Below are 24217 nucleotides of genomic sequence, written 5' to 3' on the forward strand. Positions count from 1 at the left end.
CCTTCTGTTTTACACTGCCCTGGTGTGGAGGACCTTCTGTTTTACACTGTCCTGGTGTGGAGGACCTTCTGTTTTACACTGCCCTGGCTTGTGTAGTGTACTGTAACAGTGAGATAGTGGTCCTGACAGAGGCTGGTCCACCCGTCTGATGTGATGGCCAGCTTTGGCACGTCCTTCAGCTCAGTGATCACATTGGCCTTTTCTACACCACACCAGGTAGGAATGAATGTGTCACTGAGGTAACTCCTGGAGGGAGGGGTATATTTGTGGTTGAGGGCCTTGCTCATCTCCCTACAGTAAAAAAAAGAGTTCATCTGTTGAATTATCATTAATGAATTATTGTGTTGTTGTGTATTGCGGAGTGATAGGACTAACATACAACCCTTTTATACTACTAAATCCTAAACATGAATCCAACTCAATATATACCGACTGTTACCTAAAGCCCTTGGACTCCACTGTTGCAAAGGGCTGTAGGCCTTGGTCACGGCTAGGTGTCACTCATTCACCCTGTCCTCAGTCATCCTCCCACTAGCTACCAGCGTGAAGGGGCTTTGGTTGGATCATTGTAGCTGCAACTTGAACAAAGTTGCAAAATCCTTTTAAATGGATGATTTGAATTTCTGAACTCACCCACAGCTAAACAGTCAGCTGGCTAATGGGTCATGAACCCATGTTCTCATAATCTAGTTAACTCCGTGTGTGGGATCTAGACTGCTAGCGTACATACCTAACGGAGATCAGACAATGAGAGATGAACTCTGAGCTTGGCTGTCAAACTGTTTCTCTGCCTGTACATGATGCACTTTCCATAGATCTTTGGACAGATTGCTCGTGTGTCCGCCTTTACAAGCAAAATGTCTTGTTGCACTTGTGGCAACGGCGCATTGTCAGCATCGACTCTGGTGAAGTGTAACCTCACATTGTCAGCATCGACTCTGGTGAAGTGTAACCTCACATTGTCAGCATCGACTCTGGTGAAGTGTAACCTCACATTGTCAGCATCGACTCTGGTGAAGTGTAACCTCACATTGTCAGCATCGACTCTGGTGAAGTGTAACCTCACATTGTCAGCATCGACTCTGGTGAAGTGTAACCTCACATTGTCAGCATCGACTCTGGTGAAGTGTAACCTCACTTTGTCAGCATCGACTCTGGTGAAGTGTAACCTCACATTGTCAGCATCGACTCTGGTGAAGTGTAACCTCACTTTGTCAGCATCGACTCTGGTGAAGTGTAACCTCACATTGTCAGCATCGACTCTGGTGAAGTGTAACCTCACTTTGTCAGCATCGACTCTGGTGAAGTGTAACCTCACATTGTCAGCATCGACTCTGGTGAAGTGTAACCTCACATTGTCAGCATCGACTCTGGTGAAGTGTAACCTCACATTGTCAGCATCGACTCTGGTGAAGTGTAACCTCACATTGTCAGCATCGACTCTGGTGAAGTGTAACCTCACATTGTCAGCATCGACTCTGGTGAAGTGTAACCTCACTTTGTCAGCATCGACTCTGGTGAAGTGTAACCTCACATTGTCAGCATCGACTCTGGTGAAGTGTAACCTCACATTGTCAGCATCGACTCTGGTGAAGTGTAACCTCACATTGTCAGCATCGACTCTGGTGAAGTGTAACCTCACTTTTGTACGTTTAGCTCTCTGCGCCGTCGTCACTAATTAAGAGCAGGGTGCTCTAGCGCCAGAGAGAGATCTCTCTTCTGGTTTGGGAATAGTGAAAATGCATCATAGACAAATGTCTTCATCTTACTGCAAATTAGAAACGGTTGGTGAGATAAAATGTACAAGATAACGTTTATGTAGCAATAATAAATAGGAAATGTATTTTCTTAATATCTCCAGTACCGAAAGCAGAACCGATAACGTCAGAGCTTATCGATACTACTCTCTTTCATCATTTATCCCCGGGGCCCGTTTTAATACCGGGTTTCAGTACCCATCCCTACTAAGCAGGGAACTGGGCTGGTATTGGTAGAGTGTGGCTGGTAGAGCGGGACTAATCAGGGGCTGGCGTTGGTAGAGTGGCGTTGGTAGAGTGGCGTTGGTGTTCGTAGAGTGTAAACAGAGACATGTTGGGAAATAGCAGTTGTGAATGTATCATCTGCTCATCACTAGCACAGAATAAACTGCATTTTAAAGTGTGTGTGTGTGTGTGTGTGTGTGTGTGTGTGTGTGTGTGTGTGTGTGTGTGTGTGTGTGTGTGTGTGTGTGAGAGAGAGAGACCTATGTGCTTGTTGACAAGCGCTAGTCATCAACCAGACCACATCAGTCACCATCTCTCGCTCTTTCTTTGGGGGGTGAAAAATATATATATTTTTTTAATCCATTTTTGGGAGGTTTGATCGGAAGATCACCAGACTCGACCCATCTCATCTGCTTTCTCTGATGCTTCTTGACCGAAGCTTCTGCAATCATTTAGTAGCTAAGTACCCACTTGTCACAGTAGTGGAATGTTAATGACCAAGCAGCCACTACCCCACCACCACATTCCCTGGGTCTACATCCCAAATGGCACCCTATGCCCTTTATTTGACCAGGGCCCATAGAGCTCTGTTAACAAGTAGTGCACTGTCTAGAGAATAGGGTGCGGTTTGGGACGTATCCATGGAGGAACAAGCCACAAGATGTTTGAGAGGGATTGTGGTTAATATGAGAAGGTCAGTATCTTAAGTATTACACACGGTATTACACACGGTATTACACACAGTAGGCCTCTCCATTAGGCTACAAACAACCCGGCTTGTAAATACTACTCGTGTGTCAGTGTACCAAAGGACGTCCTATTGCCTTTATAGTGCACTACTTTTGACCAGGGTTCACTTTTGCTCTCTTTGTCTCTAGCTTTGTCTCCCTAGATGGTATACAGCTACAGACGGCATGTTAGGAGTACTTACGCAGCAGGTTAGGAGTACGTAGGCAGCAGGTTAGGAGTACGTAGGCAGCAGGCTAGGAGTACGTAGGCAGCAGGTTAGGAGTACGTAGGCAGCAGGTTAGGAGTACGTAGGCAGCAGGCTAGGAGTACGTAGGCAGCAGGTTAGGAGTACGTAGGCAGCAGGTTAGGAGTACGTAGGCAGCAGGCTAGGAGTACGTAGGCAGCAGGTTAGGAGTACGTAGGCAGCAGGTTAGGAGTACGTAGGCAGCAGGTTAGGAGTACGTAGGCAGCAGGTTAGGAGTACGTAGGCAGCAGGTTAGGAGTACGTAGGCAGCAGGCTAGGAGTACGTAGGCAGCAGGTTAGGAGTACGTAGGCAGCAGGTTAGGAGTACGTAGGCAGCAGGTTAGGAGTACGTAGGCAGCAGGTTAGGAGTACGTAGGCAGCAGGCTAGGAGTACTTACGTAGGCAGCAGGTTAGGAGTACGTAGGCAGCAGGTTAGGAGTACGTAGGCAGCAGGTTAGGAGTACTTACGTAGCAGGTTAGGAGTACTTACGTAGGCAGCAGGTTAGGAGTACTTACGTAGGCAGCAGGTTAGGAGTACTTACGTAGGCAGCAGGTTAGCTAAAATGCTCTCCCTCCTTCCGATGCTGTATACCATCTAGCCACAACCCCTCAAATGGTTTAGTGGTCGTAGTGTGATTTCCTGATTACCCAGTGTTGTCGTGGAAACAGCCGGATCTCAGAGCTGATATGATACAAGCCTGTGTTTGTTGTTGTTTTGCTCTGTGTTTGGGGGAATTAAGGTGTGTGATGTGCTATATGATCCCACTAATGGCAGCCAAATGTATTTCTGCTGCATTCCTTTCAGCCTGCATCATGTGTTCAGAGCCACAGTAACATGATCCCAGATACCTCTGTGTATCTGAAGACTAACTGACAGTCAGGAAACAGCATTTCTATTCAACTTTAGGGAAAGCTTCCCCTAGCCTCATGTACACAGATCCTATAGTTGAAGTTGGAAGTTTACATACACTTAGGTTTGAGTCATTAAAACTTGTTTTTCAACCACTCCACAAATTTCTTGTTAACCAACTGTAGTTTTGGTAAGTTGTTTAGGACATCTACTTTGTGCATGACACAAGTAATTTTTCAAACAATTGTTTACAGACAGATTAATTCACTGTATCACAATTCCAGTGGATCAGAAGTTTACATACACTAAGTTGACTATGCCTTTAAACAGCTTGGAAAATTCCAGAAGATGATGTCATGGCTTTAGAAGCTTCTGATAGGCTAATTGACATAATTTGAGTCAATTGGAGGTGTACCTGAGGATGTATTTCAAGGCCTACCTTCAAACTCAGTGCCTCTTTGCTTGACATCAATGGAAAATCAAAAGAAATCAGCCAAGACCTCAGAAAAATAATTGTAGACCTTCACAAGTCTGGTTCATCCTTGGGAGCAATTTCCAAATGCCTGAAGGTACCACATTCATCTGTACAAACAATAGTACGCAAGTATAAACACCATGGGACCACGCAGCCATCATACCGCTTAGGAAGGAGACGCGTTCTGTCTCCTAGAGATGAACGTACTTTGGTGCGAAAAGTGCAAATCAATCCCAGAACAACTGCAAAGGACCTTGTGAAGATGCTGGAGGAAACAGGTACAAAAGTATCTATATCCACAGTAAAACGAGTCCTATATCGACATAACCTGAAAGGCCGCTCCGCAAGGATGAAGCCACTGCTCCAAAACCGCCATAAAAAAGCCAGACTACTGTTTGAAACTGCACATGGGAACAAAGATTGTACTTTTGGAGAAATTTCCTCTGGTCTGATGAAACAAAAATAGAACTGTTTGGCCATAATGACCATCGTTGTGTTTGGAGGGAAAAGGGGGAGGCTTGCACGCCGAAGAACACCATCTCAACCGTGAAGCACGGGGGTGGCAGCATCATGTTGTGGGGGTGCTTTTCTGCAAAGGGGACAGGACGACTGCACCGTATTGAGGGGAGGATGGATGGGGCCATATATCGCGAGATCTTGGCCAACAACCTCCTTCCCTCAGTAAGAGCATTGAAGATGGGTCGTGGCTGGGTCTTCCAGCATGACAACGACCCGAAACACACAGCCAGGGCAACTAAGGAGTGGCTCCGTAAGAAGCATCTCAAGGTCCTGGAGTGGCCTAGCCAGTCTCCAGACCTGAACCCAATAGAAAATCTTTGGAGGGAGCTGAAAGTCTGTATTGCCCAGCGACAGCCCCGAAACCTGAAGGATCTGGAGAAGGTCTGTATGGAGGAGGGGGCCAAAATCCCTGCTGCAGTGTGTGCAAACCTGGTCAAGAACTACAGGAAACGTATGATCTCTGTAATTGCAAACAAAGGTTTCTGTACTAAATATTAAGTTCTGCTTTTCTGATGTATCAAATACTTATGTCATGCAATAAAATGCTAATTAATTACTTAAAAATCATACAATGTGATTTTCTGGATTTTCACAGTTGAAGCGTACCTATGATAAAAATTACAGACCTCTACATGCTTTGTAAGTAGGAAAACCTGCAAAATCGGCAGTGTATCAAATACTTGCTCTCCCCACTGTATATCCACTTGGATAAACACTCAGCCTACCCGACCGTTCGGAGGCGTCCGCATGGTCCTAAAGCACAAACTTGAATGCCATCTGTAAATACAAATAAAATTGTTAAATTACGGGGGCCTCCCAAGTGGCGCAGTGGTCTAAGGCACTGCATTGCTCTGTCGCAGCCGGCCGCGACCGGGAGGCCCATGGGGCGGCGCAAAATTGGCCCAGCGTCGTCCGGGTTAGGGAGGGTTTGGCCGGCAGGGATATCCTTGTCTCATCGTGCACTAGCGACTCCTGTGGCGGGCCGGGCGCAGTGCACGCTGACACGGTCGCCAGGTGTACGGTGTTTCCTCCGACACATTGATGCGGCTGGCTTCCGGGTTGGATATGTATTGTGTCAAGCAGTGCGGCTTGGTTGGGTTGTGTTTCGGAGGACGCATGGCTCTCGACCTTTGCCTCTCCTGAGTCCTTAACTACTACCAATTGGATACCACAAAATTGGGGAGAAAAAAGGGATGAAAAATACCAAATTTTTAATTAAAAAAATTACAAGCTTTGTTGGTTAAGCCACGGAACAAGTACGCAACCTTCCCACTAGCCAGGATTGACTGAGATAATAAGTAGGTTGGACATGCCGAGAGATGAGTTCAGATTGGTCTGCCATATAGGCTTCTGTCTATTTGAGCTCATCAGTCTGTGTTGGTAATCCTGTCGAATGCGGCTTTTTTTATGTATTGTGTAGTGGAGCTGCATAAGTGTTGGTTTCCACTTTCTGGAGGATCAAGTTTTGAAATCAGTGGAATTAGAGTATGATATCTAAAGAGATGGAGAAAACACCTGTCTCCGGATTACATCTTCAAGCTAAGGGCAACTGTGGTATGGCATTCCTGAGAGGAAGACGCGTCCATGCATGATGATGTATACAGGTAAAATAATCTAGCATTAGCTAGCTACATTTTCAGATATTACACGTTTCTAATCTTGACAGAAAGTGGTTTCATTTCAAGCTAAAGTGTACTTTTAACTAGCTAGCTAGCGTCAATACAGCAAATGAAAGATAAACATCTTGTGAATCCAGCCAATATTTCCGATTTTTTTAAAAAGTGTTTTACAGCGAAAACACAACATATATTTATGTTAGCTCACCACAATAGCGCAACACACAACAGCATTTTCTCACCGCAAAGATATCTTTCACAAAACCCACAAATAGAGATAAAATGTATCACTAACCTTTGAACAACTTCATTAGATGACAGTCTTATGACATCATGTTATACAATACATTTGTTTTGTTCGAAAATGTGCATATTTATAGCTACAAATCTGGGTTTTACAACGCAGCCATCGTCACAAATAACACCAAATTGTCCGGAGAAATTTTACACAGCGACGTAATCTAACCAAAAAACTCATCATAAACTTTGCTGAAAAATACATGTTGTACAGCAAATGAAAGATACACTTGTTCTTAATGCAACCGCTGTGTTAGATTTAAAAAAATAACTTTAGTACAAAGCACAGCATGCAATAATCTGAGACAGCGCTCAGCCATTCTCCGCCCATGTTGGAGTCAACATATTCCACAAAAATACGAAATAACATCAAATATTCTCTTACCTTTGATGATCTTTCATCAGAATGCAGTGCAAGGAGTCCTAGTTCCACAATAAATCGTTGTTTTGTTTTAGAATGTCCATTTCTTCTGTCAAATTAGCAACTTTGGCTAGCATAATGGTGCTCACGTGTCGATGAACGCTTGGCGCATGGAACGAAAAATTCCAAAAGTCATAATAAAAGTCCGAATAAACTGGTCAAACTCAGTTGAAAATCCATCTTTATGATGTTTTTCTCATATGTATCCAATAACGTCCAAGACGGAGCATTTCGTCGTGTCTACCTAACGCATTGCAGAAAATTATATGGTGCGCCCAGGTGCGCAGCAAAATACTGCCAATATGGCGGACCTGTCACTCCAAAAGCTCTCATTCGGTCTCACATCAAGCTAGACACCTCATTCAACATTCTACTGCCTGTTGACATCTAGTGGAAGGCGTATGAAGTGCATACAGATCCATAAATACAAGGCAATTGAATAGGCAAGGCCTTACACAGAGACCCATTTTCAGAATTTTCACTTCCTGTTTGGAAGTTTGCTGCCAAATGAGTTCTGTTTTACTCACAGATATAATTCAAACAGTTTTAGAAACTTCAGAGTGTTTTCTATCCAATAGTAATAATAATATGCATATCGTATGATCTAAGAACAGAGTACGAGGCCGTTTAATTTGGGCACGATTTTTTCCTAAAGTGAAAATAGCGCCCCCTATTAAGAAGAAGTTTTTAACTAGCTAATGTTAGCTGGCTGGCTCGTTAGCTAACGTTACGTGACGTGTGTGATTCTAACATTGTTTACCTAGCTAGGTTCATTGTTTACCTAGCTAGCTAGCAACATGTCTTAAGCTAAAGTGCACTGTTAGCTGGCTGGCTCTCTAGCTGATGTTATTATTTGTATCCCAGAGCCATTTGCTTTTCTAGTTAGAGCCTAATGTTAGCTAGCTAACATTGAACCTGGTTGGTTAGCTTCCAGCACTGTGGCATTGTTGAATATGGCCGGTGTCAGTAAACGTCTGCAAAAAAAGCGTAATGAAATTGTTGCCAGCAGAGCTGGTTAGGCTGTTTTCATGTTATCCCTAGGTAAACAAATCATCAAGTGTGCCATTTTCCCAAAAGTGAGTTTACAAGTTGATCAACTTTCAAAGCAGAATTACTTTCCCATTGTTCCTAAAATGCAGTGTATGATATACAATTTTGTAGCTATCTACTTTTATCCAATGTAAAATAGAATAAAACACCATTTCAAATTTTGCTACATAAGACCAAATCCAGGTGGTGAGTCACATATATGCAATAACAGCATGTGTGGGGGCATGTACCCCCGTCCCCCGTCCCGTCCCCAGTGAAAGTTGCGTCCCTGGCTGACTGTTCCATTCTTAGGAATACTTACAGCTAGGGCCTGTCAGCATGATACTGATGAGGCCCCCTTGCTGGTCTTCTCTATGCTACATGTTCGGCTGCAAACTGGACATCTCCAATATCTGCAGCAGGCAATCTTATGAGGTGGTGTTGACTGGGAGGGCCTGTGACAGGGTGATATAATAGCCAAGTGGTAACTTGCATTTTCTTCTGAAGAAAGAACTAAGCTTTTTGCTAATGCACTTCAAAACAAAAATGATTCAACTCGTTGTATCTTGCTTGGCTGAGGAATTAGCCTACTGTTTTATCAAGCCGGGTATTTTTTTTTATACAACTTTGCATTTTTCACATAACACACATTACCTGTCGTTGTTAATGAAGCCCTCTGTGTCATCAGGGCAATAACTCAGGTCACTATCAGAGGCTTCAAGATGTCCTTTTCATAGTATTCAAGTGAGACTCTGGCAACAACACAGGTGTCAACAAAGGTACTTGAGTCTCATGACCCACTTTTATTCTGAGATCTCGCCTGACAAGCTGTGAAAATAGCAAGTGAACAGTGAATGGAAATTATCGCTAAACCATTGCAATCACACATTGCCGGACATGTTACTATACCCACCTTTTGCTCTTTCTGGTAGGTCCCGGTATCCGGTCATGACTAGGGGGATCAGTCTGGCACTCAACTGTGGACTTTGTCTAACGGGGGACAACAGAGTCAACTAATGTCATCTTCCCTCATTTATAAACGTAGCTTGAGAAATAAAGTATTAACGGTATCTCAAATGCTCTGCAGATGTAGACTGACTGCCTCCAGATTGGATTCAGGCCGGTGACGCCGCTACAATATGCCACCAACTGTGACTCGATTTGCTTTGGCCCTGGGTTGGTTTGTTGCTGCTAGTTAGTACACTGTTGTAGTCAGACATGAGTTAGCTAGTACCAACATAGCTGCATCCAATAGTTATTTGTGCCCTAGACACGGGTTGTACCTCGGGAGGCTAATATAACTGTTTAGTCTAAATTACAATAATTTAGAGTGGCATGGAAATAAGATGACGTTGCTAAAGTAGGCAAATAATTAGTAGGAAACAAATTAGCCATATAATGATGTCATCAAATTTACTTTAGAGAGATAGCAATGTTGCGACTACTGTTACTTGCAAACTTTGTAAAAAGATTGCTAGCAATGCTAATGTTAGCTAGCTAAAATACGGTGGTCCCCTCAATCTTCGTTGGCTGGCTAAAGTTCTACTGCATCTAAAGTCGTTCTGGTGACATCACAATCATGACAAAAGGTTTTCTTACTAATTATTTGCATTCCTTTGAAACGTTATTGTGTTTCCATGCCTAAACATACAAAACCAGATACATAAGCGGCAGGGATCTTAATCCTGGAGGAGATTGTCTCTGCTGCTGTTGTTACCAAGAGTGGCACTGCATCTCAGTGCTAGAGGCGTCACTACAGACCCTGGTTCGATTCCCGGCTGTATCACAACCGGTCGTGAGACCCTATGGGAGTCCCATAGGGCGGCGCACGATTGGCCCAGCGTCGTCCGGGTTAGGTTTTGGCCGGGCTAGGCCGTCATTTTAAAAACAAAATTTGTTCTTAACTGACTTGGCTAGTTAAATAAAACAAATATATATATTTTTTTAATCACTCCTTGCAATGCAGGAGTGACTCACCTCACGAAGCTCCCATTTTGCCCGTTTTTCTTCTTTGTAAACAAACACACGTGACTGGCTCAAACCGCTCTATGGGCCCTGGTCAAAAGCAGTGCACTTTACAGGCAATAGGTTGTCATTTGGGACACAGCCAGTGTTTCTCCTCAGGATGATTCCTCACTGCCACACTGGCAGAGATAGTGGGTCAGTGGGTGTGTCGTACGTGCATGAATTTGTTTGTGTATGTGCACCAAAGTGCAGCGTCTGCCTGTTTCTATGTGGTTTTGGTCTACTTTTCATGCATGCTGTCGTTCAGCGTCTCTAGTGGGGAGAGGCCAGCTCCCCCTACCAGCCAACACATTGGTTAAAGAGAGAGAGGCCAGCTCCCCCTACCAGCCAACACATTGGTTAAAGGGAGGCCAGCTCCCCTTACCAGTTAACACATTGGTTAAAGAGAGAGAGGCCAGCTCCCCCTACCAGCCAACACATTGGTTAAAGAGAGAGAGGCCAGCTCCCCCTACCAGCCAACACATTGGTTAAAGAGAGAGAGGCCAGCTCCCCCTACCAGCCAACACATTGGTTAAAGAGAGAGAGGCCAGCTCCCCCTACCAGCCAACACATTGGTTAAAGAGAGAGAGGCCAGCTCCCCCTACCAGGCAACACATTGGTTAAAGAGAGAGAGGCCAGCTCGCCCTACCAGCCAACACATTGGTTAAAGAGAGAGAGAGGCCAGCTCCCCCTACCAGGCAACACATTGGTTAAAGAGAGAGAGGCCAGCTCGCCCTACCAGCCAACACATTGGTTAAAGCTGAGGGTGGATCTGCAGCTGCCACTGTGTGATGGAATGGAGTCAGCTCTGGATCAGGAGTCTGAGCGGTGTGTGTGTGAAGGGCTGCAGGCAATGCCAGTGACTTTGTGTGTGTTTAGGGATGGGGGAGGGAGTGTGTATAGTGCAGCTGAGAGAGACCGAAGGGGGGAAAAGGGAGACAGGCAGAGAGCATTCAACACCCAATATTCAGAGAAACTACTGTCAAGAGGATTTCATCAATGTTAGCTACTCATTCAGCAACATTGTATCTAATCCCCTCATTTGATACTGTTAAATTATCTGTAATTAGCCCCTTGTACCACCCCCTCTTACACTCAGTCAGGAAGGAAGGACAGGGGTCCATGTTGTGCTCAGAGGGCTGACCCCATGTCACATGACTGCTGTGACGCTAATGAATCCCAGCAGAGAGAGAGACCCCCCCACACACACACATACCAGAGTAATGTTGGGAGTGGGAGTTGACACAGATATTGCATATCACTTGTGCTGGTCAGTATAATGCGGTGCCAGTCAGTATAATGCGGTGTCAGTCAGTATAATGCCGTGTCAGTCAGTATAATGCCGTGTCAGTCAGTATAATGCCGTGTCAGTCAGTATAATGCCGTGTCAGTCAGTATAATGCCGTGTCAGTCAGTATACTGGGGTGTAAGTCAGTATAATGCGGTGCCAGTCAGTATAATGCGGTGCCAGTCAGTATAATGCCGTGTCAGTCAGTATAATGCGGTGTCAGTCAGTATAATGCCGTGTCAGTCAGTATAATGCCGTGTCAGTCAGTATAATGCCGTGTCAGTCAGTATAATGCCGTGTCAGTCAGTATACTGGGGTGTAAGTCAGTATAATGCGGTGCCAGTCAGTATAATGCCGTGTCAGTCAGTATAATGCGGTGTCAGTCAGTATAATGCGGTGTCAGTCAGTATAATGCCGTGTCAGTCAGTATAATGCCATGTCAGTCAGTATAATGCGGTGTCAGTCAGTATAATGCGGTGTCAGTCAGTATAATGCGGTGTCAGTCAGTATAATGCGGTGTCAGTCAGTATAATGCGGTGCCAGTCAGTATACTGCGGTGCCAGTCAGTATACTGCGGTGCCAGTCAGTATACTGCGGTGCCAGTCAGTATATTGCGGTGCAAGTCAGTATACTGCGGTGCCAGTCGGTGCCAGTCAGTATAATGCGGTGCCAGTCAGTATAATGCGGTGCCAGTCAGTATAATGCGGTGCCAGTCAGTATACTGCGGTGCCAGTCAGTATACTGCGGTGCCAGTTAGTATACTGCGGTGCCAGTCAGTATACTGCGGTGCCAGTCGGTGCCAGTCAGTATAATGCGGTGCCAGTCAGTATAATGCGGTGCCAGTCAGTATAGTGCGGTGCCAGTCAGTATAGTGCGGTGCCAGTCAGTATAGTGCGGTGCCAGTCAGTATAGTGCGGTGCCAGTCAGTATAGTGCGGTGCCAGTCAGTATAATGCGGTGCCAGTCAGTATAATGCGGTGCCAGTCAGTATAGTGCGGTGCCAGTCAGTATAATGCGGTGCCAGTCAGTATAATGCGGTGCCAGTCAGTGCCAGTCAGTATAATGCGGTGCCAGTCAGTATAATGCGGTGCCAGTCAGTATAATGCGGTGCCAGTCAGTGCCAGTCAGTATAATGCGGTGCCAGTCAGTATAATGCGGTGCCAGTCAGTATAGTGCGGTGCCAGTCAGTGCCAGTCAGTATAATGCGGTGCCAGTCAGTATAATGCGGTGCCAGTCAGTATAATACGGTGCCAGTCATTATAATGCGGTGCCAGTCAGTATAATGCGGTGCCAGTCAGAGCCCCTTTTCTGTGGTGTTGTTTTGCTCTACATTGTAATGGTTGTTGACCTGCTATGAGATAGTTGTCTGTGTTTGTGTGTTTGCGGTTGCTTGTTCAGTCAGTTGTTAATGTAGCACACACTCACAAAAACACCCTTTCAGTTCATGTGACCTGACCTGTGGCCTGAGCCCCTCGTTAGGCTGTTGACCAATCCTAATCTAATCTGGCTCTGGAGCTACCTGAGATGATTTAATCATGCAGGACAGGCAGTCAGCAAGGTGTTTACCTCTCTCTCGCTGACACACACACACACTGCCAGTACCAACTGGCTTTGAAACTCAGCAATGGCAACGAACGTTACCATGTGTTAGTGTTGCACGGTATACCGAAATGTAGGTACTTTTTCGATACTAGAACATGGAAAATATATTAGGTATTAGAATTGTTGTTACTTTCGGTACTTCTGTCAAATGTGTCCCAAGGAACAAGTCTCTATCAGCCCAGCCGATGTCCCCCTTATAGCTTGAGTGCACCGTGGCCTGCTCCACTGAGCCTTGAGCCTGCTCCACTGAGCCTTGAGCCTGCTCCACTGAGCCTTGAGCCTGCTCCACTCAGCCTTGAGCCTGCTCCACTGAGCCTTGAGCCTGCTCCACTGAGCCTTGAGCCTGCTCCACTGAGCCTTGAGCCTGCTCCACTGAGCTTGTTCCACTGAGACTGCTCCACCGTGCCTGCTCCACTGAGCCTTGAGCCTGCTCCACTGAGCCTTGAGCCTGCTCCACTGAGCCTTGAGCCTGCTCCACTGAGCCTTGAGCCTGCTCCACCGTGCCTGCTCCACTGAGCCTTGAGCCTGCTCCACTGAGCCGTGAGCCTGCTCCACCGTGCCTTGAGCTTGCTCCACCGTACCTGCTCCACTGAGCCTTGAGCCTGCTCCACTGAGCCTGCTCCACTGAGCCTTGAGCCTGCTCCACTGAGCCTTGAGCCTGCTCCACTGAGCCTTGAGCCTGCTCCACTGAGCCTGCTCCACTGAGCCTTGAGCCTGCTCCACCGTGCCTGCTCCACTGAGCCTTGAGCCTGCTCCACTGAGACTGCTCCACCATGCCTACTCCACCATGCCTGCTCCACTGAGCCTGCTCCACTGAGACTGCTCCACCATGCCTACTCCACCATGCCTGCTCCACTGAGCCTGCTCCACTGAGCCTGCTCCACTGAGCCTGCACTGGGAGTCTGGGCTGCATCATGTTAGCTCTCCACTTAGCCTGCACTGAAGTTAACACACTTGAACAATGCAACACGGCATGTAGAAATGTTGAAACTGTTAATTACTGTTCGCAAAACAATGTCCATACAGGCTAGAACACCTTACAATGCAAGAAGATACCGATAGCTTCCAGCTTTGTAGGCTAACTTTCCTTACTAGCTGAAGCTAACAAATTCATTACCCAGGTTTATTCATTTACTTAGTCGGTCTCTCTCGCGCGTCTCTCCCAAAGACTATCTGTTGCCTCCAGTGAACGGACTGTGTGTGTGTGAATAGGGCTCCTAGGGGCCACCCCCTTCTTGCCTTGTGAATGACATCATTACTGGTTAAAGAGACAGCGTGTGCACTTTTATAAAATAAGATATTTCTATGCAATTGTTGTTGATCAGTACAGTAAAATAAGTCCCAAATGGAAGGGAAACGGATTGTTTTTAATCTGTAGCTCCATGAAATCAGCCAAAACAAGCTCAATAACTCAATGCATGCACACACTCTTATTGAATGTACGTTAGCCTGTATTGCGAATAGGTCTAGGCTACATCTTGGTTTACTCAGTTTATCAATAGATGAGACATTTACCATTCAAATAAACTATTACCATTATGTTATGTAGTTAGATTGGTAAAAAGAAAAAGTCTGATTGTATAATTGATTCATTCATGCATTCATGGCTGTCTGAAAAATTGACGTTAAAAAATATATATAATTTTATGCTGTTGAACTCAAAAGATTGAGCAGAGCAGTAGCTGAGTTGATCAAATCAAATTGTATTCGTCACATTCTTGGTAAACAAAAGGTGTTGACACTGTCTGGATTAAGGGCCGTTCTATGCCTTTGGTTAAAATATTAATACGCCTTCTTTTTCTGCTGTGGAATCGTTTTTATATCGAGTAGCGTTGATACTCAACCTGTTATCGGTATCCAAGTCAAAGTTCTGGTATCGTGACAACACTAGTGTGTGTGTGAGTGCTCTTGCACAGTGTTTTCTTGCCAGCTTGGCAGTAGATGAAGTGTGTGTGTGTGTGCGTGCGTGCAATGTTTCCCCTGGGATTTTTTTCCAGCAGCGGTGGAAAATCTAGCTAATTTCCTGCAATTCTACACATTTTACCATGGCTTTTGCCCTGTTCTTATGCTATCTGAGTGACTCAAACATTATAACAAAATTGTATTCCCATGCCATGACATTTTTGGAAGTTCAGATTCTCCCTGACTGCCTAGTTTTCATTTTAGTTTTTTTTGTATTTTTTTGATTGTTAGTTCCCAAAGATGATTTTATTTTAAATATATATCTGGTCTTCATACTTTATCTTTTATCAGATTTTTTTGGAGTGTTGGCAATGATTTAGCACTGGTGACCTGCCGCTGCTAAATGAATATAGGGGAAACACTGGTGTGTGTGTGTGTGTGTGTGTGTGTGTGTGTGTGTGTGTGTGTGTGTGTGTGTGTGTGTGTGTGTGTGTGTGTGTGTGGCCTGGGTCACCTTGTTAGAAAGTAACATTTAGTGATTTCAAAGCAAACCTGGGTCAAACACATACCAAATACTTACTGACCTGGGTCAAACACACATACCAAATACTGGTTGACCTGGGTCAAACACATTTACCAAATACTTACTGACCTGGGTCAAACACATATACCAAATACTGATTGACCTGGGTCCAACACATATACCAAATACTATTACAATTACCAAATATCCTATTACTAAACCCCCCCCCCCCCTCCCACAGTGTGTCCCACCAGCTGTAAGCACCGGGCCTGTACCAGAGACAACCAATGTTGCCATGAACAGTGTCTGGGAGGCTGCTCTGAGCCCCACAACAGCAGCAGCTGTGTTGCCTGCAAGAACCTCCAGCACCAGGTAAAGTTGAGATGACTTCAACACACCTTTCACAATCACATTAGTTGATTGTTTATGTGTTTTTGGGGGGGCTGATGTAGATGCTTCTATATACAACACCAAGAGAAATTCCTTGTGACTTTTGTTGCATAACAATAATGTTTCTGATTCTAGATGTTAGAGATGATTCATTATTTTAAGGTCCAGAGCAGTCAAAAATGTGATTTTTCTGAGTTTTCTATACACTACATGGCCAACAGTAGGTGGACACACCTTCAAATTACTGGATCCAGCTATTTCAACCACACCTGTTACTGACAGGTGTAAAAAAAAAAAAATAATAATAATAATGAGTACGCAGCCATGCAATCTCCATAGACAAACATTGGCAGTAGAATGGCCTTAGTGACTTTCAATGTGGCACCGTCATAGGATGCCCCCATTCCAACAAGTCAGTTTGTCAAATTTTTGCTCTGCTAGAGCTTCCCCGGTCAACTGTAAGTGCTGTTATTGTCAAGTGGAAACGTCTAGGAGTAACAACGGCTCAGCCGCAAAGTGGTAGGCCGCAACAAGCTCACAAAATGGGATTGCCGAGTGCTGAAGCGTGTAGTGCGTTAAAATTGCCTGTCCTCAGTTACAACACTCGCTACCGAGTTCCAAACTGCGTCTGGAAGCAATAACTGTTCATTGGGAGCTTCATGAAATGGGTTTCTATGGCCGAGCAGCCGCACACAAGCCTAAGATCACAATGGGCAATGCCAAGCGCCGGCTGGAGTTGTGTAAAGCTCGCTGCCATTGGCGCAGTGGAAACACATTCTCTGGAGTGATGAATCACGCTTCACCATCTGGCAGTCCTGGGTTTGACGGAATCTGGGTTTGACGGATGCCAGGAAAACGCTACCTGGCCAAATGCATAGTGCCAACTGTAAGGTTTAGGGGAGGATTAATAATGGTCTGGGGCTGTTTTTCATGGTTCGGGCTAAACCCCTTAGTTACAGTGAAGGGAAATCTTAAGGCTACAGCATAAAATGACATTCTAGACGATTCTGTGTTTCCAACTGTGTGGCAACAGTTTGGGGAAGGCCCTTTACTGTTTCAGCATGACAATGCCCCTGTACACAAAGCGAGGTCCATACAGAAATGGTTTGTCGAGATCGGTGTGGAAGAACTTGACTGGCCTGCACAGAGCCCTGACCTCAACCACATCGAACACCTTTGGGATTAATTGGAACGCCGGCTGCAATCGCCCAACGTCAGTGCCCGACCTCACTAATGCTCTTGTGGCTGAATGTAAGCAAGTCCCTGCAGCAATGTTCCAACATCTAGTGGAAAGCCTTCCCAGAAGAGTGGAGGCTGTTATAACAGTCTCCACTCCATATTAATGCCCATGATTTTGGAATGAGACGTTCGACGAGCAGATGTCCACATACTTTTGGTCAGTGTATATATCCACACTATGAGGTTGGAATAATACTTTGTGAAGGTGATAATGCCTTTTAGTGTAAGAGCTGTTTGAAAAGACTGTCTGCTATTTCAGCCTGCTTAGGTGGGAAGGAGTTTTGGCCTTGTTTATTTAAACTCTTATGTCATATCTGCTATTACAAATATCACCTACATTTGTTATTTTACATTACCAAATGTTCTAATTGATACGGATGCTCTAATCGATACAGATGTAATTGATTAATCTAACTCATCCATATTCCGTACTACCAGGAGGCCTGTGTGGACCGCTGTCCCCAGGGATACTACACCTATAGGGGCTGGCGCTGTGTCCCTTTCTCCTTCTGCCAGGACCTCCACAACAAGTGTAAGCAGAGCAAGAACAGCGACTGCCACCAGTTTGTCATCCACAATGGAGCCTGTATACCGGAGTGCCCCTCCGGGTATACTACTGTAAACTCTACCACGTAAGTCTACAATACAGTACTATATACTACTGGCAACTCTACCACGTACGTTTACAATACAGTACTATATACTAATGTAAACTCTACCACGTAAGTCTATAATACAGTACTATATACTACTGTAAGCTCTCCCACGTAAGTCTACAATACAGTACTATATACTACTGTAAACTCTACCACGTAAGTCTATAATACAGTACTATATACTACTGTACACTCTACCACGTACGTTTACAATACAGTACTATATACTAATGTAAACTCTACCACGTAAGTCTACAATACAGTACTATATACTACTGTAAGCTCTCCCACGTAAGTCTATAATACAGTACTATATACTACTGTACACTCTACCACGTACGTTTACAATACAGTACTATATACTAATGTAAACTCTACCACGTAAGTCTACAATACAGTACTATATACTACTGTAAGCTCTCCCACGTAAGTCTATAATACAGTACTATATACTACTGTACACTCTACCACGTAAGTCTATAATACAGTACTATATAGTACTGTAAACTATACCACCTAAGTTATACGGAAGACGACTCGAGGCTGTAGTCGCTGCCAAAGATGCTTCAACAAAGTACTGAGTAAAGAGTTTGAATATTTATGTAAATGTGATATTTCAGTTTTTTATTTGCAATAAATTTGCTAAAATTTCAAAAAAGTTGTTTTAGCTTTGTCATTATGGGGTATTGTGTGTAGATTGATGAGGGGGGAAAATGATTTAATCCAATTTAGAATAAGGCTGTAACGTAACAAAATGTGGGAAAAGTCAAGGGGTCTGAATACTTTCTGAATTCAGCGTAATTACAAATCATTTGTAGACTGCAAATTGACGCAAGAAGCCAAAACAGATATTATTTGACTAAAACACACACTACTGGTCGAAAGTTTTAGAACATCTAAAACACCTAAACCCATTCAAGGGTTTTTCTTTATTTTTACTATTTTATATATTGTAGAATAATAGTGAAGACATCAAAACTATGAAATAACACATATGGAATCATGTAGTAACCAAAAAAGTGTTAAACAAATCAAAATATATTTTATATTTGAGATTCTTCAAATAGCCACCCTTTACCTTGATGACAGCTTTGCACACTCTTGGCAGAGTTCCCACATATGCTGAGCACTTTTTGTCTGCTTTTCCTTCACTCTGCGGTCCGACTCATCCCAAACCATCTCCTTTTTACAGTCTTTATGTCCACCAATATGTTTTTTATTATTTTTTGCTCAGAAAACTTGGGGGGCCAAATAAAATCACCCGCAGGCCGCCAATTGGTGATCCATGCCCTAGATCCTATGAGGTTGTGTTATCTGATGTGTGTGCTCTCCCCTCTCATCCTGCAGGTTGGTCTGTACTCCGTGTGCTGGGCTATGTCCTAAGGTGTGTATGGGCCTGAAGATGGTGGACTCTGTGACAGCAGCCCAGGCTCTGAGAGGATGCACCGTTCTCAACGGCAGCATGGATATCAACCTTAGAGGAGGAAGTGGGTATTAGGGGCTCATGTCCAATTTACTGCTGTGTGGGTGTGTGTGTGTGTGTGCGCGCGCTTCCAAAGTAACTTCTGAGTTAATGATGAGTATGTGTGTGTAGATAACATAGCAGCAGAGCTGGAGGCTAACCTTGGACAGCTGGAGGAGATTACAGGCTTCCTGAAGGTCCGGCGCTCCTACGCTCTCGTCTCGCTCTCTTTCCTCCGCAACCTACGGGTCATCAGAGGGGACACACTGATGGATGGGTAAGTTTACTTTCCTTCTCTTCCTGACCCTACTGTTCACCTCCTCTTCCTTATTCTGCTCCTCTTCCTCCTCAACACCTCCTCTTCTTCCTCCTCCACCACCTCTTCTTCCCCCGCCACCTCTTCTTCCCCCGCCACCTCCTCTTCTTCCCCCGCCACCTCCTCTTCTTCCCCCGCCACCTCCTCTCCTTCCCCCGCCACCTCCTCTCCTTCCCCCGCCACCACCTCTTCTTCCCCCGCCACCACCTCTTCTTCCCCCGCCACCTCCTCTTCTTCCCCCGCCACCACCTCTTCTTCCCCCGCCACCTCTTCTTCCGCCACCACCTCTTCTTCCGCCACCACCTCTTCTTCCCCCGCCACCTCCTCTTCTTCCCCCGCCACCTCCTCTCCTTCCCCCGCCACCTCCTCTCCTTCCCCCGCCACCTCCTCTCCTTCCCCCGCCACCTCCTCTTCTTGCCCCGCCGCCTCCTCTTCTTCCCCCTCCGCCTCCTCTTCTTCCCCCTCCGCCTCCTCTTCTTCCCCCTCCGCCTCCTCTTCTTCCCCCTCCGCCTCCTCTTCTTCCCCCTCCGCCTCCTCTTCTTCCCCCGCCTCCTCTTCTTCCCCCGCCGCCTCCTCTTCTTCCCCCGCCGCCTCCTCTTCTTCCGCCTCCTCTTCTTCCCCCGCCGCCTCCTCTTCTTCCTACTCCTCCTCTTCTTCCCCCTCCGCCTCCTCTTCTTCCCCCGCCGCCTCCTCTTCTTCTCCCTCCGCCTCCTCTTCTTCCCCCGCCGCCTCCTCTTCTTCTCCCTCCGCCTCCTCTTCTTCCCCCGCCGCCTCCTCTTTTTCTCCCTCCGCCTCCTCTCCTTCCCCCGCCGCCTCCTCTTCTTCCCCCGCCGCCTCCTCTTCTTCTCCCTCCGCCTCCTCTTCTTCCCCCGCCGCCTCCTCTCCTTCCCCCGCCACCACCTCTTCTTCCCCCGCCACCTCCTCTTCTTCCGCCACCACCTCTTCTTCCCCCGCCACCTCCTCTTCTTCCCCCGCCACCTCCTCTTCTTCCCCCGCCACCTCCTCTCCTTCCCCCGCCACCTCCTCTCCTTCCCCCGCCACCACCTCTCCTTGCCCCGCCGCCTCCTCTTCTTCCCCCCCCGCCCCCTCTTCTTCCCCCTCCGCCTCCTCTCCTTCCCCCTCCGCCTCCTCTCCTTCCCCCGCCACCACCTCTTCTTCCCCCGCCACCTCCTCTTCTTCCCCCGCCACCACCTCTTCTTCCCCCGCCGCCTCCTCTTCTTCTCCCTCCGCCTCCTCTTCTTCCCCCGCCGCCTCCTCTTCTTCTCCCTCCGCCTCCTCTTCTTCCCCCGCCGCCTCCTCGTCTTCCCCCGCCGCCTCCTCTTCTTCTCCCTCCGCCTCCTCTTCTTCCCCCGCCACCTCCTCTTCTTCCCCCGCCACCTCCTCTCCTTCCCCCGCCACCTCCTCTCCTTCCCCCGCCACCACCTCTTCTTCCCCCGCCACCACCTCTTCTTCCCCCACCACCTCCTCTTCTTCCCCCGCCACCTCCTCTTCTTCCCCCGCCACCTCCTCTCCTTCCCCCGCCGCCTCCTCTCCTTCCCCCGCCACCACCTCTTCTTCCCCCGCCACCACCTCTTCTTCCCCCGCCACCACCTCTTCTTCCCCCGCCACCACCTCTTCTTCCCCCGCCACCTCCTCTTCTTCCCCCGCCACCTCCTCTTCTTCCCCCGCCACCTCCTCTCCTTCCCCCGCCGCCTCCTCTTCTTCCGCCTCCTCTTCTTCCCCCGCCGCCTCCTCTTCTTCCTACTCCTCCTCTTCTTCCCCCTCCGCCTCCTCTTCTTCCCCCTCCGCCTCCTCTTCTTCCCCCTCCGCCTCCTCTTCTTCCCCCTCCGCCTCCTCTTCTTCCCCCTCCGCCTCCTCGTCTTACCCCTCCGCCTCCTCGTCTTCCCCCTCCGCCTCCTCGTCTTCCCCCTCCGCCTCCTCTTCTTCCCCCTCCGCCTCCTCTTCTTCCCCCGCCGCCTCCTCTTCTTCTCCCTCCGCCTCCTCTTCTTCCCCCGCCGCCTCCTCTTCTTCTCCCTCCGCCTCCTCTTCTTCCCCCGCCGCCTCCTCTTTTTCTCCCTCCGCCTCCTCTTCTTCCCCCGCCGCCTCCTCTTCTTCCCCCGCCGCCTCCTCTTCTTCTCCCTCCGCCTCCTCTCCTTCCCCCGCCGCCTCCTCTCCTTCCCCCGCCACCACCTCTTCTTCCCCCGCCACCTCCTCTTCTTCCGCCACCACCTCTTCTTCCCCCGCCACCTCCTCTTCTTCCCCCGCCACCTCCTCTTCTTCCCCCGCCACCTCCTCTCCTTCCCCCGCCACCTCCTCTCCTTCCCCCGCCACCACCTCTCCTTGCCCCGCCGCCTCCTCTTCTTCCCCCGCCGCCTCCTCTTCTTCCCCCTCCGCCTCCTCTTCTTCCCCCTCCGCCTCCTCTCCTTCCCCCGCCACCACCTCTTCTTCCCCCGCCACCTCCTCTTCTTCCCCCGCCACCACCTCTTCTTCCCCCGCCGCCTCCTCTTCTTCTCCCTCCGCCTCCTCTTCTTCCCCCGCCGCCTCCTCTTCTTCTCCCTCCGCCTCCTCTTCTTCCCCCGCCGCCTCCTCGTCTTCCCCCGCCGCCTCCTCTTCTTCTCCCTCCGCCTCCTCTTCTTCCCCCGCCACCTCCTCTTCTTCCCCCGCCACCTCCTCTCCTTCCCCCGCCACCTCCTCTCCTTCCCCCGCCACCACCTCTTCTTCCCCCGCCACCACCTCTTCTTCCCCCACCACCTCCTCTTCTTCCCCCGCCACCTCCTCTTCTTCCCCCGCCACCACCTCTTCTTCCCCCACCACCTCCTCTTCTTCCCCCGCCACCTCCTCTTCTTCCCCCGCCACCTCCTCTCCTTCCCCCGCCGCCTCCTCTCCTTCCCCCGCCACCACCTCTTCTTCCCCCGCCACCACCTCTTCTTCCCCCGCCACCACCTCTTCTTCCCCCGCCACCTCCTCTTCTTCCCCCGCCACCTCCTCTTCTTCCCCCGCCACCTCCTCTCCTTCCCCCGCCACCTCCTCTCCTTCCCCCGCCACCTCCTCTCCTTCCCCCGCCACCACCTCTTCTTCCCCCGCCACCTCCTCTTCTTCCGCCACCACCTCTTCTTCCCCCGCCACCTCCTCTCCTTCCCCCGCCACCTCCTCTCCTTCCCCCGCCACCACCTCTTCTTCCCCCTCCGCCTCCTCTTCTTCCCCCTCCGCCTCCTCTTCTTCCCCCTCCGCCTCCTCTTCTTCCCCCTCCGCCTCCTCTTCTTCCCCCGCCGCATCCTCTTCTTCCCCCGCCGCATCCTCTTCTTCCGCATCCTCTTCTTCCGCCTCCTCTTCTTCCTCCGCCTCCTCTTCTTCCCCCGCCGCCTCCTCTTCTTCCCCCGCTGCCTCCTCTTCTTCCCCCGCCGCCTCCTCTTCTTCCCCCGCCGCCTCCTCTTCTTCCCCCGCCGCCTCCTCTTCTTCCCCCTCCGCCTCCCCTTCTTCCCCCGCCACCTGCTCTTCTTCCTCTTCCTCCTCCTCCTCCGCCTCCTCTTCTTCCCCCTCCGCCTCCTCTTCTTCCCCCTCCGCCTCCTCTTCTTCCCCCTCCAACTCCTCTCCTTCCCCCGCCACCACCTCTTCTTCCCCCGCCACCTCCTCTTCTTCCCCCGCCACCTCTTCTTCCCCCGCCACCTCCTCTTCTTCCCCCGCCACCTCCTCTCCTTCCCCCGCCACCTCCTCTCCTTCCCCCGCCACCACCTCTTCTTCCCCCGCCGCCTCCTCTTCTTGCCCCGCCGCCTCCTCTTCTTCCCCCGCCGCCTCCTCTTCTTCCCCCTCCGCCTCCTCTTCTTCCCCCTCCGCCTCCTCTTCTTCCCCCTCCGCCTCCTCTTCTTCCCCCTCCGCCTCCTCTTCTTCCCCCGCCGCATCCTCTTCTTCCGCCTCCTCTTCTTCCCCCGCCGCCTCCTCTTCTTCCCCCGCCGCCTCCTCTTCTTCCCCCGCCGCCTCCTCTTCTTCCCCCTCCGCCTCCCCTTCTTCCCCCGCCACCTGCTCTTCTTCCTCTTCCTCCTCCTCCTCCGCCTCCTCTTCTTCCCCCTCCGCCTCCTCTTCTTCCCCCTCCGCCTCCTCTTCTTCCCCCTCCGCCTCCTCGTCTTCCCCCTCCGCCTCCTCGTCTTCCCCCTCCGCCTCCTCTTCTTCCCCCTCCGCCTCCTCTTCTTCCCCCGCCGCCTCCTCTTCTTCTCCCTCCGCCTCCTCTTCTTCCCCCGCCGCCTCCTCTTCTTCCCCCTCCGCCTCCTCGTCTTCCCCCTCCGCCTCCTCTTCTTCCCCCTCCGCCTCCTCTTCTTCCCCCTCCGCCTCCTCTTCTTCCCCCTCCGCCTCCTCGTCTTCCCCCTCCGCCTCCTCGTCTTCCCCCTCCGCCTCCTCTTCTTCCCCCTCCGCCTCCTCTTCTTCCCCCTCCGCCTCCTCTTCTTCCCCCTCCGCCTCCTCTTCTTCCCCCGCCGCCTCCTCTTCTTCCCCCTCCGCCTCCCCTTCTTCCCCCGCCACCTGCTCCTCTTCCTCTTCCTCCTCCTCCTCCTCCGCCTCCTCTTCACCTTCCTCTTCCTCCTCCTCTTCTTCCCCCTCCGCCTCCTCTTCTTCCCCCTCCGCCTCCTCTTCTTCCCCCTCCGCCTCCTCTTCTTCCCCCGCCGCCTCCTCTTCTTCCCCCTCCGCCTCCTCTTCTTCCCCCGC

At 49.1% G+C, this 24217-nt stretch overlaps 1 protein-coding gene across 3 annotated transcripts in view; it reads left to right on the top strand.

The window, feature by feature from the left end:
• Positions 1 to 24217, top strand: part of LOC120056144 (insulin receptor-like) — a 135989-nt gene that overhangs the window by 63006 nt on the left and 48766 nt on the right. For 2 of the 3 annotated variants that reach the window (XM_039004347.1, XM_039004348.1), the window contains exons 3-6: positions 15722 to 15852; positions 17548 to 17741; positions 19113 to 19252; positions 19360 to 19504. In XM_039004347.1, the coding sequence (XP_038860275.1) occupies positions 15722 to 15852; positions 17548 to 17741; positions 19113 to 19252; positions 19360 to 19504 (610 nt within the window). Of the gene's footprint in view, positions 1 to 15721; positions 15853 to 17547; positions 17742 to 17905; positions 17922 to 19112; positions 19253 to 19359; positions 19505 to 24217 lie in introns of those variants that run through there. The other variant, XM_039004350.1, reaches the window with a different exon arrangement.

The sequence above is a fragment of the Salvelinus namaycush genome, chromosome 11 (assembly GCF_016432855.1).
Source record: "Salvelinus namaycush isolate Seneca chromosome 11, SaNama_1.0, whole genome shotgun sequence".
NCBI classification, from domain to species: domain Eukaryota; kingdom Metazoa; phylum Chordata; class Actinopteri; order Salmoniformes; family Salmonidae; genus Salvelinus; species Salvelinus namaycush.